General features: G+C 37.1%; 1 protein-coding gene across 1 annotated transcript; it reads right to left on the bottom strand.

The window, feature by feature from the left end:
• Positions 1-2,866: 2,866 nt before the first annotated feature.
• Positions 2,867-10,005, bottom strand: LOC114413081 (protease Do-like 9). The gene is made up of 9 exons (XM_028377272.1): positions 9,278-10,005; positions 8,716-8,915; positions 8,435-8,615; positions 7,637-7,828; positions 6,343-6,575; positions 4,187-4,288; positions 4,038-4,088; positions 3,855-3,959; positions 2,867-3,409 (listed from the first exon to the last, which is right to left on the bottom strand). Exons 1-9 carry the CDS (start codon positions 9,747-9,749, stop codon positions 3,311-3,313), a joined length of 1,635 nt encoding a protein of 544 aa, XP_028233073.1. The 5' UTR covers positions 9,750-10,005; the 3' UTR covers positions 2,867-3,310.
• Positions 10,006-17,844: the final 7,839 nt, after the last annotated feature.

Raw genomic sequence — 17,844 nt, 5'->3', positions numbered from 1 at the left:
CTTTCATTCATTTCTCTTCATCTTTCTTAAAGTTTTTGTTCAATACTTTCTCTTTCAAGAAAAGTTCATTGATCGAAAACTTGTGTTATTCTTCTTCATTCCTTCTCTCTTGTCAAAAGATTTAAAGGACTAACCACCTGAGAATTCTTTTGTTTCTTCCCTTCTCCCTCTTGGAAAAAGATTTCAAAGGACTAACCGCCTGAGATATCTTCTGTTTCTTACAAAAGATTTCAAAGGACTAACCGCCTGAGATATCTTTTTCCCTTTCCCTTTAAACAAAAGATTTCAAAGGACTAACCGCCTGAGATATCTTTTATTTCCCCTTACAAAGATTCAAGGGACTAACCGCCTAAAAATTCTTTGTCTTAACACATTGGAGCGTACATCCTTTGTGGTACAAGTAGAGCGTACATCTACTTGGGTTGTTATATTGATAACAAGAGAGGGTACATCTCTTGTGGATCAGTTCAAGTGGAGCGTACATTCACTTGGTTGTTCAAAGAGAACAAGGGAGGGTACATCCCTCATGGATCTTTGCTTGTAAAGGATTTTACAAGGTTATTGGAAATCTCAAGAACCGGTGGTTGCTTGGGGACTGGATGTAGGCACGGGTTGTTGTCGAACCAGTATAAATCTTGTGTTTGTCTTCTTCTTCCCTACACTCTTTATCTTTCCGCTGTGTACTTTTTATTTCCGCTTTACTTTTGCCTAAGTTATTGTTTCTGTTCTTTACTTTCTCATAACTTAGTTGTAAAGCCTAATTGAATCTAGTAACATTAAGAAGGATACATTTTTTAATCAGTCAAGATAAGTTCATAATTAATTCAACCCCCCCCCTTCTTAATTATTCCGAGGCCACTTGATCCAACAGTTTATGAGTTGGTTTTATTTTGGTTTTGCTTATTAAACTTCAATCTTTTTTTAAGATAACTTGTGGCACTAATGATTGGTTAAAACTTACTTTACAAAAAGAAAATGAGATTACTGATGATAGAATGAGATGAAGATGCACAAAACAAGAAAGAGGACCCTTAAGGGTGCATAGATCGCATTCAAATCCTTATAACAAAAACTAACCGGATGAGGAACGAAGAACGAACGCAGAACGATGAGAAGTCGATCACGATCGCAATTTGGTAGCGCCTCAAGCTCGTTTTTTCTCTTCTTTCATCTTCTTCTCTCTGATTTCTCTCAATGTTGGACCTTGGAACCTTTACTTAGCCTCCCTCACGCCTATTTATAGCAAAAGATGGCATTAGGGGTCATGGTAGCTCACCCAGGCAAGCTGGCTACTTCATCCATAAGCTATTTGGGGGCCCAAGCGAGGCAGAGGCTAGCCTGGGCGAGCCAGGGTCCAGAAAACCCCCCCTGAAATGACCCTTTTGCCCTTTTCTTTCGGTATCTTTCGCATTCTTGATCAAAACATTGAATGATCATCTGTTTCGCATTGTAACTGGCATTCAACACTGTAAGTTGACTAACAAGGATCAAAAGATCAACAAACGATAGTCCCCGGGCAAAATTAGGTATTATTGAAAGGTCCCGAGCAGGTTAGACATTTCTTGTGGAAGATTTTCCATGAATCAATGTTGATGAATGCGAAGAGGAGGAGGATAGGTTTCTCTAGAAGCAGTATGTGTAGTATCTGTGAAGATCATGAGGAATCTCATTTTCATATGTTTAGATATTGTGTATATGTCCAATTAATTTGGCAATTCTTCATTTGAATCAATCATGGTAGTGATTTTTATTCTTGTGGTGATTGGAAGAGTTGGTTGAAGGCCAATCTATCTTGCGAGCATGTCGTATATGAGTCCCCTTGGAATCACTTACTTGGTGGAGGAGGAACACCTATATTTTCCAGCAAAATCTGTCGAATGCCGAGGTTATTCACAAAGCTAGATGATTGGCGACAGACTATACCTAAGGAGTGGTAAGGGCTTTCTGACTTCAAGCTTCTAAATACAAGTGAGATATGGCGAGATAGCAGTCAACTGTGATGGTGTTGTTGTCTGTGCAGGTGGGATAAAGGTTGTTGTGTGGTGGTCTTTGTTAGTCGTCTTTTACGACTAACTTTTGTATAGAAATTTTTTCCAAAATGTATATAAATCTCCCAATTTATAGTTATTTTTGGTAAGATTGTAAATATTTCTAGTTTAGTTTTCATATGTGCTCAGTAGAAGCCTTCCTTATGAATTTAATGTAAATTTCACCTCAATTTTAGGTAAAAAGGAGAAAATTATGAAGGTGCAAAAGTTTTTGTCTTGCTAAGCCTGAACCATGCGCTTAGCGAGACCAAACCGCTAAGCGAGACAACAGTGGCTTAGCGATTGAGGATAAGCCTGAAGAGAGTTCTTTCACGTCAACACGCACCCAGTGCGTATGCAGCTCGCTAAGCAAGACGGTTGTCTCTTCTACGCTAAGCCAAATCTCACTTACTCGCGCTTAGTGAGAAAATGAGAAAGTGACACCCTAAAACATTGGCACAAGGATTTGAATATGGGCCTTTTAGAAAAAGCTTTGCATAAGCTACCTGATCTAGCTTTTTATTAAGTACTTTTTCTATTATTTTGTTCTTTAAAAACAAGATACTTCTTTTTTAGAGCCTCTAATTTGTGTTTGGCCCAACTTTTACTTAAAAACAAAAATTAAGCTTGAAAAAAGTTAGATCAAAATTATAATTTAACCTTTTTTTTCAATTTACTTTAATGTGGGCATGTCTACAATATCACATCTCGAAAAAGGCCAAAATCGTAGGCACCAGCTTTCTTTCCCGTGGTGGGGATTTACTCATATGGCACCCTAAAAACCGCCCAAACAGGTAGCCAACATACCCTTAATCTACATAAAGAAACCAATAGTTGCGTTTCAAAGAAAAACACTTTTATCATTGTGAGCAGTAGAATCATCTGCTCCATGTAAGTAGGGTACTTCAAAATAACAGCATTAATATCCTCAACATAAAATTTTACATGCCTCTCCCATCTTAAGAAAAATACATATGAATGTCAATTTTGTATCAAAAAGGGGGGAAGGGGGGGACACAATAATTGATATAAATAGAGTACAGAACACCCCAACTCGAAAGAGATAAACTTAATGATAATTTAATGAAGCGTAAGTTGTATTTTGCTAATTCCTTCCCCATCCTCTGATTCTCTAATCATCTGTATGTGAAGCCTTTTTATCTCATTGACTAGTGCAGATCCAATAGTACCGCAATCTTATAGTGAACTAGGTGTAATAACACTTAAAAAAAAATTAAGATGAGGCCAATGGGAGTAATTTAAATAACTTTCACCAAAACTTTTTATGTCTTCAGGTCATCAGACATCGCAGAAGGTATACAATGTGTGGTGAGGATGTCTAAGGTTGCGGCCTTAGCAGTGCTAGTCTTCAACACTACCTTCTGCAGAAAAGGTTATTCAAAATTTCAAATAAGCATTCATGTAAATTCACAGCATAGCAATAAATTTATGGTAAGAATTTCACTTATTTGATAGTTAATTTGAAATAGGCAAGAAAAGGTTACAGTTTATAATAGATGTCCAATTTTAAAAGGATTAGAAAAATAAAAACGTGTAAGAATTTTTTAAAACCTACGTTCCCTCTTTTGAGAATATTTGATTCTCAACAACTAGAGATGTGGTTCAAATAGAGCTTATAAAACTTGGGCTGTTGTTACCTTACAAACCAATTTTGAGGGGTTAAGTTAGGCATTAATCCCAAATTCTTAGGCTATAAAAACTTGAACAAATTTCTTTTCCAAACAGAATATTTTAAGGGCATATTTCTATTTAACATGACAGACACAGAAGGAATGAACCAACTGAAATAGGTCAATGAGAGTAAACCTGTTGGTATTCCAGATCAAACTTTAGATAATCATCATCACAGCTCTCAACTATGTTGGCCAAGCTCTTCAGATTCTTCACAGGTTTATCGTTGAAAGCAAGAACCTAGACACATACAGAGAACAAAACTTAATGGACACTTCAGTCATACAAAAAGTTAATATCTACATAATATTCTCTTACCTGAGTGTTAACTATCTCCTCATATCCAATATTGATGTCAGACACAAGAACCTAACAATATAGCAAATTTTAAGCATGAGCACATCTTATTCTGGTGATAAAATGGTAATAGACAAGCTAAAATATTAGAGGGAAATGAATGCAGAAACCTGAGAAACAACAACAAGCTGCTCATCAACAGACTGTGCCATAGAATGTAGATGTTTTTCCAGAAGCTTAACCGGAGCATCAAATTCATAATCTTTACCATACTGGATATATGTTAAAAAAAATCAGAAATTAAAATTAAAATTAGTAATAATTACAAATGCAAATCTGTTTTATTTTATCATCAGCTTCACATTCTTACATGAAATGCATACAACCAAAAATGTGATGCATTTATACTAAAGATCTAATTGCTAAACAATATTAACATTCACTATTTCTAAATTTACACATGATATAAAATAAACCAGATATTCAATTGGGGATGCAACCTTCAAATATGGGCTGAAGCTAGACAGATCAACCTTAAATGAAATAAATATTCGGGTACAAGTTAGACCAAGGTAGAATACGTTTAGGATTTACTCCACATAAAATGCTCAAACAAACAAACAAAAGGAACATGCCATCACTTCCAATAAACAAAAGGGTCCCTCCTTCCTGGGCCATAAAGTCATGATAAAAGTTTGCACATTGGTTCAGGTAAACCCAATGAACCCAATAACTCAACCCAAACCAATCAGTTTGAGTAGGGTTTTTTCTTATGAGTCAAACCCAAACAAACCTGAGCTTGTATGGTTTGGGCAATGGGTTTATAATTTTAAACCCACAAACCAGTTAACCCGACCCAGTGGTGCATAATTGTTTTTTTAATAACTCCCAACTCTATATTCACCCTCAGCTTCTGCGTTTCAGCAAAAGAGGGTACTGGAGTTTGCATTTTGTGCCCTCATGTGTTTCACGACAAGACAACTATTGCTGTGTCTATATTACAGTGCTATCAAATCCAGAATAGCTGACCCCAAAAATGCTATAGCGGATGGCAGGATGGCCGCTTTTCTGAAAATTATTTAAAATTCACGACATTCATAATTAACATTAAAAAAGTCATAGGTGTCTTAAACAAAAGCAGGAGAAGCAAGTGACTGGAGACAGAGGCAGAAGATCTCGAGAGACATGCATAGCCAGCAAGTCACCAGAGACAGGCAGAGGCAACAGGTCTCAGTAGACATAGAGCAAGTCTCGCCAGAGCTGGAGACAGGGAGGCAGCAGGTATCATCGCCAGAGAGAGAAGAGACAAGAGCAGAAGCAGGATTCTCCCCTTTTTGCTCTATTTTTTCCCAGAAAACCCTAAAATAACCTCAAAAAAGCCCAAATATCTAAGGTCATGGAATCTCAACGGCGCAGCTCTATCCCGCTGTGGTCCACCATCCATGCTATTTCACTGTGAAAGCAGTCACGACAACTGCAATATTGAAGCACTTCATGATGGCATGCACTGTAGCAACAAGGGGCCTCCGTGTCCATGCCGTGATGGGATATTGAATTTAAATTTGAAAACTCTGGTATATTATTTAAATTTCTAGAGTTCTTTGGCTCTATAGTCTATACCTCTATAAGACAACTATGAAACCAATATGCAATATTATTTATACAAGACTCCTGGACTTAACACTCTCAGTCTATTTTGTTTTTATATGTGCTGCTCATAGGTGACAAAATAGCTTTAATTTGTTTTATGTTTAAATCTTAAAAAACAGATTTGTTTAATCATTGATTTGCTTATGATTATGAATTTAAGCTTAAGTATTTGATGTGTGTGTTACAAGTTTTTTTTTATCATATTTTTACTAAGTTGCATGTATAAGAATTTTATAAATCTAGTAGAATCTTACATTTTGAGTTACAATTTCGCGGTTTAAGATTCTTTGACTCCTTTCCGAGTTGGAATAGAATCTCAAGTTTGACTACATGTTGATCGAAAATAGAAAAATTATGAAGTTATAGCTAATTCATCTGAGCATCCACGAATTTCATAATGCATAAAGCCCCAAGAAGCATCATAAGTTCAAAACAAAAAATTAAAGGAGCTAACACATAAATATTCTGTCTATGGCAATGACATAAGAAAATGTGTGAATTCAATCCATACAATAGAAAACAATTGTTTGCTTACAGCTACCCATAAAGCAGAAGAAAAATTAGCCAGAAAGATAAGAGATGGGGGCAGACGAAACAGAAGAATATGGATTCAACAAATTTGCACAAACAGCATATACAAAAGCAGTGAAAACATGTATGAAAGATAACTACTCACCTCAGAACGAAGATAGGGGACAGAAACAGCAGTAAAAACAAATCCAGCAATGATGTAATAAGAAGGAGGCCTGCCTTTGATGTGTGCTGGAACAAGCCGCTTATGAGTTGCAAGTTTTACGTTAAATTCAAGTATCTGTAAATTCCGGAAAACCTTTACTAGAGCTCTATCCCCAGTGTACTTTTGAGAGACAAGGTAACTGAAACCAATGCGCTCCCCATGCCTGAATGGAACTACAAATATTTCCCACAATTAGGATAGCTCTGAAACCAAGTAAACTATACAAACAAGAAGTTCAAAAGTAAATGAAACCGTATAATACAAACTACTAGTATTAAAAAAAAAACAAAAAAAGGTCCTAGTAGATAGAATTAAAAATAAGGTTTAAGAGAAATTAAGCAAAGCATCCACCATTCATGTATGAATTGAATGTATGAAGGAGCTCAATCAGGTTTCAACTGGTGCCATGAATTCCAAAATAATTGGAAATATATCAATTTAAATCTCATTTTTGACATCCATTCTTAACATAAAACAGAAATCAGTGACACCTTTCAAATACTCTTATCTGCATTACATACAGGGTCACAAATGTCCCAAAACCAACGATAAGACTTAAGACGTTTGAATTTGATGGATGCAAACGGAGAAGAAAATCCTACAGCTCGGCAGCTTCTGTTTTTGAATTTTGAGTACTTCGATAGTGATTTTCATTGTCTTTTATATATTACGTATATACTTAATATAGTTTCATATATGTGTTTATAAATTGCCATATAATTTTAGAATTTTCAATTGCACTTGCAGTGGTGATAGACTTTTTATTTATAAACTCTCAGGCTAGCCATTGGAGAACACTAGTTCTGCTGTTCCTGAATGGTAAAGATGAGTCTCCTGTGTAGTCTGTGAATATTTCCTAGTGTATAAAGTCTGTGCGAGTATGATACTCACTATATATACATGTATGTATTGACAGGTTCAGACCTAATTGGACCACCACCTTGAATATTTTCCCTTACCAGATCAAACGTTGCTGCTATGTAATGTATTATCACTGCAACATACATGGAAAGTAACACCTTAAATCAATTAATTTAACACTTGATTGATTAAAACATCAAATAAATTATCACAGGCCACACTATATCTTGAAAATGCAGAGATCTTTAAAAAACTAGAATTCAAAGTCAACTATTTGTTTAACTATACAAAACAAAGCACATGGGAATATGGCATGCATAAATCATCTTAACGTAATCATTATTTGTTACTGAGTAAAAACAAGGTAGATTACCTGTTCCATCATTCGAAATATTGACCCCATCAAAGCTGAGAATTACATCAGATGGCTTCAGAACATGAGATTCTGGAGCAGTGGGTTCAATTCTTCTGATACGCACACCTTTTTGATCTGGTCCCATGCCCATTGACATTCGTAAATCAGGATTTTCCATCTTCTGCCACTCAACTCCAAGGATTGGAAATCCTGACAGCCAAGAAGTTAAAAACAATATTATTTAAAATCAGGCTATCACAGACAAACTAAACTAGACAACAATGTAAAGGCCAGAAAGGTGAAGGAAACTACACTATGAACAATAAACAAACAAAATGTAACCGTCCAGTACATATTGTCTATAGAATTCTCCATTTAATCTATCTATTTCACTTCTTCCATTTATATCATGTATCTCTATTTGATCTTCTTTGATAGTGTTTGTAGCCTAGTGTGGGCTTCTCTCCCCTTAAAAGGAGTTGTGTAGCGCAATCGTAAAAGCTTTAAAGAACAAAAGGGCATCTTTAAATGAAGAAAACATTAAAATAATTAATGAAGAGCTTTAAGATAAGCTAATTTTAGGAACTTCTTTTCCTTCTTATTCTCTATTCCATACCCAAGATCCAAGAACACATTCCTAAAAGGTTTTAACTTAAAAAGTAACTTTTAAGCTTTTTTCTAAAAAAAGTATAATTTCCAAATTGCTAAAGCTCATTATTTCCTCTAAGTAGACACAAGAGCAAGAGTAAATGATATCTTCTTTAGGAAGGAGAAGGGTATGAAATAGACAAAGAAGTAAAACATCCTTTTAGATACCTGTATATGCCCCATTCTTTTCATAGTCTCGGATAAAATGTAGGATAACTGGGGTGGGTATTACATATCCTATATTCTCCACATCTTCATGTTTAAGAGACTGGAATGCAATCCCAACGCATTTTCCCTTATCATTGAAAGCAGGTCCACCAGAATTCCCAGAATTTATCGCAGCATCTATCTGCAAAGGATTCGAAGAGACGCTTCAATTTAACATATATAAATGGACAAGCGGGGCATACATGGAAAAGTGAAAAGGGATAGCTTAGAACCTATGTTACCTGCAGTCCCAGAAGTTCCGTTGAACCATGAACATAAGAGAGTATCTCCATGCGTGAAACAACACCACTTGTCACAGAGATTGTGTCACCCCCAATTGGATATCCCACAACAGTTACAGCATCTTGCAGAGCAGGCAAATCGCCAAATTCCACAGGCGAAACTCCCTCCCAGAATTCATCATCACTCACCGTCAACATTGCTGAACCATCACCATAAGGATAACAGGCATGACAAAACTAATTAATCACAGTGTGTAAAGTAAACTAACATCTATAAATCTTAAGAGAAAACGCAAAAAAGACAGGAATGGGATGGACTTAAGACTATCAAAAGCAACCACCCAAATTTCAACAGGGTGCGGCATAATAAAAGAAATACGAAACCTAAGAGTGCTAAAAAAGAATTAAAAGGGTACTCTCATATAAAAGCTCTCCCTTTACCCCCTCCCCCTTTTCTCAATTGATAGAAAGGCACCAACAAAATAATTAAGAACAAAAAGTACTGTCTCATAAATTCCATCCCTAAAATGAAGAAGGATAATATAAAGTGAAATTGAAATACCGATATCACACTCGGTCCCGATGGCGAGGACGGTGGCCAAGTATTTGGTATCAGAGCCGCGTTTCTTGAGTTTGACTTGTGTGTGATGCTCAACAGAATGCGCGTTTGTGAGAACCCTCCGTCCCCCAACGATGAGCCCGCTGCTGCTCGAGCTATACTGCCTCTTCCGCTGCCACGGCAGCGAGAAATTCGGTTCCGTGTGGACGCAGAAGACCTTCACCACTGCTTCCATCGACGGCACCACCTTCACCGCCGCCGTGCAATCGCCTTTCGAATCGGCCAGCCGAGAGCTGCAGCGCTCCAGCGACGCCACCATGATCTTCTTGGGGCGGCCGCGACGGGGTTCCTGGGAATCCGGGTCGCTGGGCTCGTTGGCGCCGTTTTTAGAGGCGGTGCTGTAGTCTTGGGACGCGGTTTCTTCGTCAGTTGCGTTCTTGGGCTTTCGGCCACGCTTTCTCTTAGTTCGGGCCATGTATCTCCTTTACTTTAGTCCGGGGAAAGAGAGTGATAGTGACGGAGAAAGAAAGAGGGTAGTTAGAAAAATGAGTCTCGCAGGTCGCAGGAGAGAATTCAATTCTGTGGAGATGCCGATGCGACCATTTTCTGTTCTTTTCTAATCACATTCACAGGCGCACACAGAGGGGAGGGCCGAGGGGGGACGAACGCTCTATAGTTGGCAACGGTTTTGGGCCTGCTAGTTGGAGTTGGGTAGATTAAGCCTACATTTGGATCCTCTCCTATCATAAATAATTGGAGAGTCTCGGATTAGACAAAGGGAGACTGTTGGATGAAACGTGTGGCTGTGATTAAATTGTAGACTTACTCCCTTAAACACACCGTTTCACTTACAGCAACTCTCCAAACGTGGCTGCTTCATTTTTCTCCCCCCCTGAACATTGACGCAAACTGAATGTGAGGAACCTTACCTCAAGGGTACATGGGCTCTGACTTGTGAGATATGTAACTGTCTTGCTAGAAATTTTGTTATTCTCGATCGTTTTATTTTGTTGTTGCGTCGTCACTCTTTGCAACACAACGTGGTCGTTAACCCGAACAAAACACAGTCATCTTGTTCCAAAACAGTGCGGTTTTGAAAGGATTCTTCTTCTTCTCTTTTTCAACTTGTAAGTTTTTCTCTATTTTCTTGCTAGGGTTCCAATTCCTTTTTTACTTCTATATGTAATTTTGTCAGTGTTATTTCCTCTATATAATTGTTAATATGTTTAAGGTAGAAAATAAAGAAAACTAAAACAGAAAATCATATTCGATTCTTTTAAGGGAAACAAATTGAGGATTTAATTTTGATTCACTTCATGTGTATTTTTAGGCTATCGTTGAATCATGTATTGTCATTTAAAAAAGAAAATAGTTGAATACCTTTTGCACTAATTGAATAGGCATAATTAAGTTTTATTTTTGTTGTGGATTAAAGTAATACAAGATATTGTATAGAATTTGATTTTATTTAGGTGTGTATACTAAACACTACAATGGAGAACTTTGTATTGTTATAATCTTTTATGTAATATTGAACTCAATTTGAAAATTTGCTTATCCATGTGGTCCTGTTGATCATGTTGGAAACTTGCTCTTTGTGATATTGATATTTTGTTCTAGTAGTAGTTGTTTCTCTGCTTTCTTTTAAAGAATGATTAAGAGAAGGATGGTCAGTGCAAAGGAAGCATATAAGCACACTTCAAAATAACAGTTGTGGATGCATATTTAAGTTTGACACTACATTTTACAATAACTTTCACTAATACTGTTAGCTGTATTTTACATTTGTTTGACATTTGTTTTTTAAACTGTTATACCAATACAAATGGCAATATTATAACCATATGACAAATTGTAACATTTTGCTATTTTCACAATCATCTTTCTTCCTTCTACATTAATCCTATCTTTGTGTCGTATCGTATCTGTGTCAAGTTGTGTATAAGCTTTCTAGGTCAATGGTCTAGAAATTATCCTTGGTTATATTTGGCTGTTAAATTCATCAATGGAATCATTTGCTTCTTGAAGATGAATGGCAGGGAAATGGAGAAGGAAGAAAGATGATTGAAGATGTCATCTCAAGGAAAAGATGAGTCAAGAAGAAGCTCACCACCATAGGAAGTCATGGATAAGAGCTCGAAGGTAGGAGAAGATGAGTGGAGGGAGAGGGAGAGAAGGGACATGAAATTTTGTGCCTCAAATGAGGTCTGAACTTTGAAGTGTAATTCTCAAATGATCAAAGTTCAAAAAATACACAAACATGTCCTCTGTTTATAGTCTAAGTGTCACACAAAATTGGAGAGAAATTTGAATTTCCCTCCAATTGAATTTGTGGAGCCAAATTTGAAATTGAATTTGTGGAGCCAAATTTTGGAGCCAAAATTTCACTAATTATGATTAGTAAATTTTAGCTATGGTTCAGTTCACTAATCCAATATCAAGTCCAAAATTCTCCCCTAAGTATACTTAGGTGTCATGAGGCATGTAAAGCATGGAGGACATACACAAAATGTGACTATATGATGTGACAATAAGGTGTAGCAAGCAAATGCTCACCTCCCCTCTAAAATTTAATTGGATTGGGCTTCTCCCAATTCAATTAAATTTATTCCCTAACACACACATCATATATTCACTTAATGCATTTGAAATTATAAAACTACCCCTAATACAAAAACTAGTCTAGGTGCCCTAAAATACAAGGGCTGAAAAATCTTACATTTTTAGGGTAATTTACCTACATTTTGGAGTCCTAAATGCAAGGCCCAAAAATAATAAAACCTTAATATATACAATGATAAGTGGATTCATACTTAACTGATAAGAATCCTGAAACTGTTCAAATACAGGGACCTATGACGAGGAGTAAGACCAAGCAGTCAGTGGATACCCTCCACCAAATGGTAGCAGACATACTTAATAAGGTCCAAGTGGAGAAGGATGAAGGCCCAGAAGTAGAGGCACCACTAAACATATTAATCGTTGTTGAAGCCCAAGATTAATTTGAAGGCCCATACCAAATATGTTCTATTTTTATTAATAATTTTTATTTATTGTAATTTTGGTCCAAACTGTTTAGAAGGCCCATGTCTATTTTTATCTTTTTGTTCAGATACACCATAAGCATTGGTTTTTGTTTTCAATAAAAGAACTTTTGGCAATTTCATAAAATTTGGTGAAAGCTTCTCTCTGGGTTCCTTGTTGAACCAATCTCAGACTTATCAAGGTAATCCTTGTGGCGTCTACCCTGACTTATCTTCCTTCACTGGAAGTGACGTCATTCAAATCTCCGTAGCCTGTATCAAGCGATCCGCTCTTAGTCAGGATCACATCATCTGGTATTAGAGCTTCGGCTCTTGATGCAGGTTCTATCATATCCTATTCTTTTTCTTTATAATTTGTCCAGGTTCGTGTTTTGTCCTTGTTGTATTATTTGCGTTCTTGTTTGCGTCTTGTTTTGTTCTTGTTTGCGTCTTGTTGCGTTCTAGTTTTTGTTCTTGTTCTGTTATTTGCGTTCTTGTTCTGTTATTTGTGTTCTTGTTCTTGTTCTTGTCACGTTCTTGTTCTTGTTTCTTGTATCTTTCAGACTTTGTGTCAAAAAAAAATTTTGTATGAACTTTGTTTTAGATTCTGTTACAATTCTGTTTGGGGGCAATTTGGCTTATTGGAAGAATTTAGGGGTTGAGTGGACTCTTGAATCTATGTGCCTATTTGCCTATTGAATAAATTTCCTAAATTATCCTAGAGAAATTTGAAAAGAAAGAACTATAAAAAAAAGTTGCAGAAATTTAAAAAAAATAAAGAAAAAAAAGTGGGTGTTTGATATTTGAACACGAAATTGAGGCAGTTAGAGGCTTTTTTTTGGCAGAAAATCGTGTACCAAATCCCCTTATCTAGATTCTCCTTTGAATTTTGAGCGTTTTGATATATAGTGGGTCTCAAACGGACAATCGTAGCAAAAGTTATGACCATTTGAAGTTTACTTGTCATCTTCGTTAAATTTGTTCTCTTCTTTTTTGTGATTAAGTAGCTTCTTTGTTCTTTGTTTATTCTATTTGTTATCCGAATAAAATCAGATTTGTTACTCAAATCAAATCAAATCTAATTTGTTATCCAAATCAAATCTAATCTGTTATCCAATCAAATTTAATCTGTTGTCCAAATCAAATCTAATCTATTATCCAATCAAATCTAATCTATTGTCCAAATCAAATCTAATCTATTATTCAAATCAAGTCTAATCTATTATTCAAATCAAGTCTAATCTATTATCCAAATCAAATCTTTTACTCAGTCTGTGATAATTATACTATCTTTCCTGTTATAATTTGATTCATCCAGGTACTTAAGAAGGAGTGAATGGTAAAAGGCAAGAGTGAAAACATCACACAAAAGCCTATATTGAGAGCATTAAACACGAGTGAACTACCATCAAAGAGAGAAACACATGAGTAGAGTGTGGTGAGGTCCTGAATCTTTTTTTTTTTTTTTAAATTACTGTAGAAGATTTTCTTCTTAATTTATTATGGCAGGAGTTGGTGATGGTGGTGGTGATTATCATCAACTGGATGGATCTCAACGTTTGTTATTGGATGCAATGACTACACAAATGCGACGTTTGTTGAACCGTAAAAATGAAGAGCTCTATGGACGAATGGAAGATTTGGAGAACCAACTGAATCAGAATACTGGAAGACATTATGGTGGTAATAGAGTGGGCAATGTTGGACCCAGGCAACACAGAATGGAGGGGCAGAACAGAATTGAGGGAGTAAAACTCAATGTACCTCCTTTCAAGGGTAGGAGTGACCTAGATTCCTACCTTGACTGGGAGATGAAAATTGAGCATGTATTATCTTGCAATGATTATACGAAAGAGCAGAAGGTGAAGTTAGCAGCAGCTGAATTCTCAGACTATGCCCTTGTTTGGTGGAATAAAAATCAAAGAAAGATGATGAGAGAAGAGGGGCGGGAGATAGATACATGAACAAAGATGAGAAGGGTGATGAGAAAGAGGTATGTCCCAACTAGTTACAGCGAAAGCATGCGACAAAAACTCCAGAGGCTGTCCCAGGGAAGTTTGACTGTGGAGGAGTACTACAAGGAGATGAAGATGACACTGGTGAGGGCTAACATTGAAGAGGAAACTGAGGACACAATGGCTCGTTTTCTGAGTGGCCTAAATCCTAACATTAGAGATGTTGTTGAATTACAGGAGTATGTGGAATTGGATGAGTTGCTGCATAAAGCAGTCCTGGTTGAACAACAGTTGAAGATGAAAATTGCAGCGAGAAGGAACTCATCCAACAATTTCAACCAGAACTGGACCAATAGATCCAAGAAGGAGGGAGGCAATACATCTAGTGCACATGGAAAGTCAGTAGTGTCCAGTGCTGAAACCAAGCATAATTCTGCTTCATCATCCAACTTTGGGACCAGAAACATAAAATGCTTCAAATGCTTTGGTAGAGGACATATTAGTTCTGAGTGTCCAACCAAGAGGACCATGATCATGAAGTCAAATGGAGAAATCACCAGTGAATCTGAAATCAATGAAGAAGAAGAGCTTGAGGAGGAAGCTATGCAGGGTGATATGCTAATGGTAAAAAGGCTCTTGGGAAGTCAAATGCAGCCACTAAATGACACCCAAAGAGAAAATATTTTCTACACCAGATGTACAATTAATGGTAAGCTTTGCTCTTTAATTGTTGATGGAGGAAGTTGTACCAATGTTGCAAGTTCTCGGTTGATGTCCAAACTGAATTTGGATACTCAGCCCCATCCTAGGCCATACAGACTTCAGTGGCTTAGTGAAGATGAAGAGGTAAAGGTGACTCAGCAGGTTGAGGTGTGTCTCACCATTGGAAGATACAATGATAGGGTGTTGTGTGATGTGGTTCCAATGGAGGCGACTCATATACTATTGGGAAGACCATGGCAGTATGACACCAAAGCAGTGCATGATGGCTTCACCAATAAGATTTCTTTCCAGCACCATGACCAGAAAATTATTCTTAAACCTCTATCCCCTAGAGAAGTGTGTGATGACCAAATCAGAATGAGAGAAAAGAGAGAACAAGAGACAGAAAAGAGTGAAGCACCAAAGAGGAATAGGAAAAAGAATAGTGATACACATGAGAGAAAGAGCGATACACATGAGAGAAAATTTAATTGTTTAGCAAAGGCGAGTGAAGTAAGGAAAGTGTTACTTGCTCGTGAGCCACTCTATTTACTATATTGCAAAGACAGTAAAATTTCTACTGATAATTCTAATGAGTTAACTATATATGTTTCTCCTAGTGTTGAACTCTTATTACAGGAATTTAAGGATGTCTTTCCCAAGGAGATTCCTCATGGATTGCCACCCTCAAGAGGCATAGAACATCAAATTGACCTCCTTCCAGGAGCTTCATTGCCTAATAGGTCAGCTTACAAAAGCAATCCCCAAGAGACCGAGGAGATTAAGAAGCAAGTGCAAGACCTCATGCAAAAGAGGTGGGTCCAAGAAAGCTTGAGTCCGTGTGCCGTCCCAGTTATTCTAGTGCCAAAGAAAGATGGAACTTGGAGGATTTGCACAGACTGCAGGGCCATCAACAACATCACGGTAAAGTATAGACATCCTATTCCTAGGCTAGACGATATGTTGGATGAATTGCATGGAGCTTGTGTTTTCTCTAAAATTGACTTGAAAAGTAAGTACCATCAAATTAGGATTAGAGAGGGGGATGAATGGAAAACAACTTTCAAAACTAAGTATGGGTTGTATGAATGGCTGGTTATACCCTTTGGGCTGACCAATGCCCCTAGCACTTTCATGAGATTAATGAACCATGTGTTAAGGGAATTTCTAGGAAAACTTGTTGTGGTTTATTTTGATGATATCTTGATTTACAGCAAATTCCATGATGAACATTTTGTGCATCTGAGACAAGTTTTAGAGGCCCTTAGGCGTGAGAGCTTGTATGCTAACATGGATAAATGTGTGTTCTGTATGGACCATGTAGTTTTCCTTGGTTTTGTTGCTATTTCACAGGGAGTACAGGTTGATCAAGAAAAGGTGAAAGCCATTCAAGAATGGCCAACCCCCAAAATTGTTGATAAGGTAAGAAGCTTTCATAGTTTGGCAAGTTTCTATAGGAGATTTGTTAGGGATTTTAGTACTGTGGCAGCACCTCTTACTGAGATTTCCAAGAAAAATGTAGCATTTAAATGGGGGGAAAAATAAGAACATGCATTCACTGCACTTAAGGAAAAATTGATGTATGCACCAATTCTTGCATTACCTAATTTTGACAAATCCTTTGAAATTGAGTGTGATGCATCTGGGGTTGGGATAGGGGCTGTTTTAATGCAAGAGGTACATCCCATTGCCTACTTTAGTGAAAAACTGAATGGGGCTATCCTTAATTATTCCACATATGACAAGGAGTTGTATGTGTTGGTAAGGACATTACAAAATTGGCAGCATTACCTTCTACCCAAACAATTTGTCATACATAGTGACCATGAATCCTTGAAGCATCTTAAGGGTTAAGGCAAATTGAGCAAGAGACATGCCAGGTGGGTGGAATTTCTTGAACAATTCCAATATGTCATCAAGTACAAGAAAGGTAAGTCCAATGTTGTTGCTAATGCACTTTCAAGAAGGTATGCCTTATTCTCTACTCTTGAAACTAAATTCATTGGGTTTGAGCACATTAAAGACTTGTATGACCATGATCCATATTTTTCTTCTCAACATTCTACATGTGTGCATTCTGCTCAAAATGGGTTCTTTCGACATAATGACTTTTTTAAAAGAAAAATGATTATGTGTGCTTAAAGGGTCCATGAGGAGATTGCTTGTGAAAGAAGCCCATGCGGGGGGATTAATGGGGCATTTTGGGGTTCAAAAGACTTTAGACATGTTGCAGGAACATTTCTATTGGCCGCATATGAAACATGATGTGCATAAATTTTGTGAACAGTGCATTGTTTGTAAGCACTCAAAATCTAGGGTCATGCCTCACGGACTTTATTCTCCTTTGCTTGTTCCTGAATCTCCTTGGACTGATTTATCTATGGATTTTGTTTTAGGTTTGCCTCGGACAAGGAATGGTAAGGACTCTATTTTTGTTGTGGTTGACAGGTTCTCAAAAATGGCACATTTCATACCCTACAAGAAGAATGATGATGCGAGCCATATTGCTGATTTATTTTTCAAGGAAGTGGTGCGTCTTCACGGACTACCAAGAAGCATTGTTTCAGACCGAGACACCAAATTCCTTAGTCACTTTTGGAGAACATTGTGGGGGTAAGGTTGGGACAAAGCTGCTCTTTTCCACCACTTGCCATCCTTAAACCGATGGCCAAACGGAAGTAGTAAACCGAACTTTGTCTTCTCTTCTTAGAGCTGTGATTAAAAAGAATGTAAAGAGTTGGGAACAATGTATGCCTCATGTTGAATTTGCATACAATAGGGTTGTACATAGCACTACACAACATTCCCCATTCGAAGTAGTGTATGGTTTTAATCCCTTGACTCCTCTTGATTTGTTACCATTACCTAACATCTCTAATTTTAAGCATAA

Source organism: Glycine soja, chromosome 1, assembly GCF_004193775.1.
Source record: "Glycine soja cultivar W05 chromosome 1, ASM419377v2, whole genome shotgun sequence".
Lineage (NCBI taxonomy): Eukaryota > Viridiplantae > Streptophyta > Magnoliopsida > Fabales > Fabaceae > Glycine > Glycine soja.
The sequence above is the reverse complement of the archived record's forward strand: the minus strand, read 5'-3'. Positions and strand labels throughout refer to the sequence as shown.

Bases quoted from the DNA above. Each gene is read 5' to 3' on its own strand.
- LOC114413081 (XM_028377272.1), bottom strand. From the start codon at position 9,749: ATGGCCCGAACTAAGAGAAAGCGTGGCCGAAAGCCCAAGAACGCAACT. The intron at 8,616-8,715 runs GTAACATAGGTT...AATCCTTTGCAG, and splicing joins CGGAACTTCTGGGACTGCAG to ATAGATGCTGCGATAAATTC. The intron at 4,089-4,186 runs GTTTCTGCATTC...CTATATTGTTAG, and splicing joins AGCTTGTTGTTGTTTCTCAG to GTTCTTGTGTCTGACATCAA.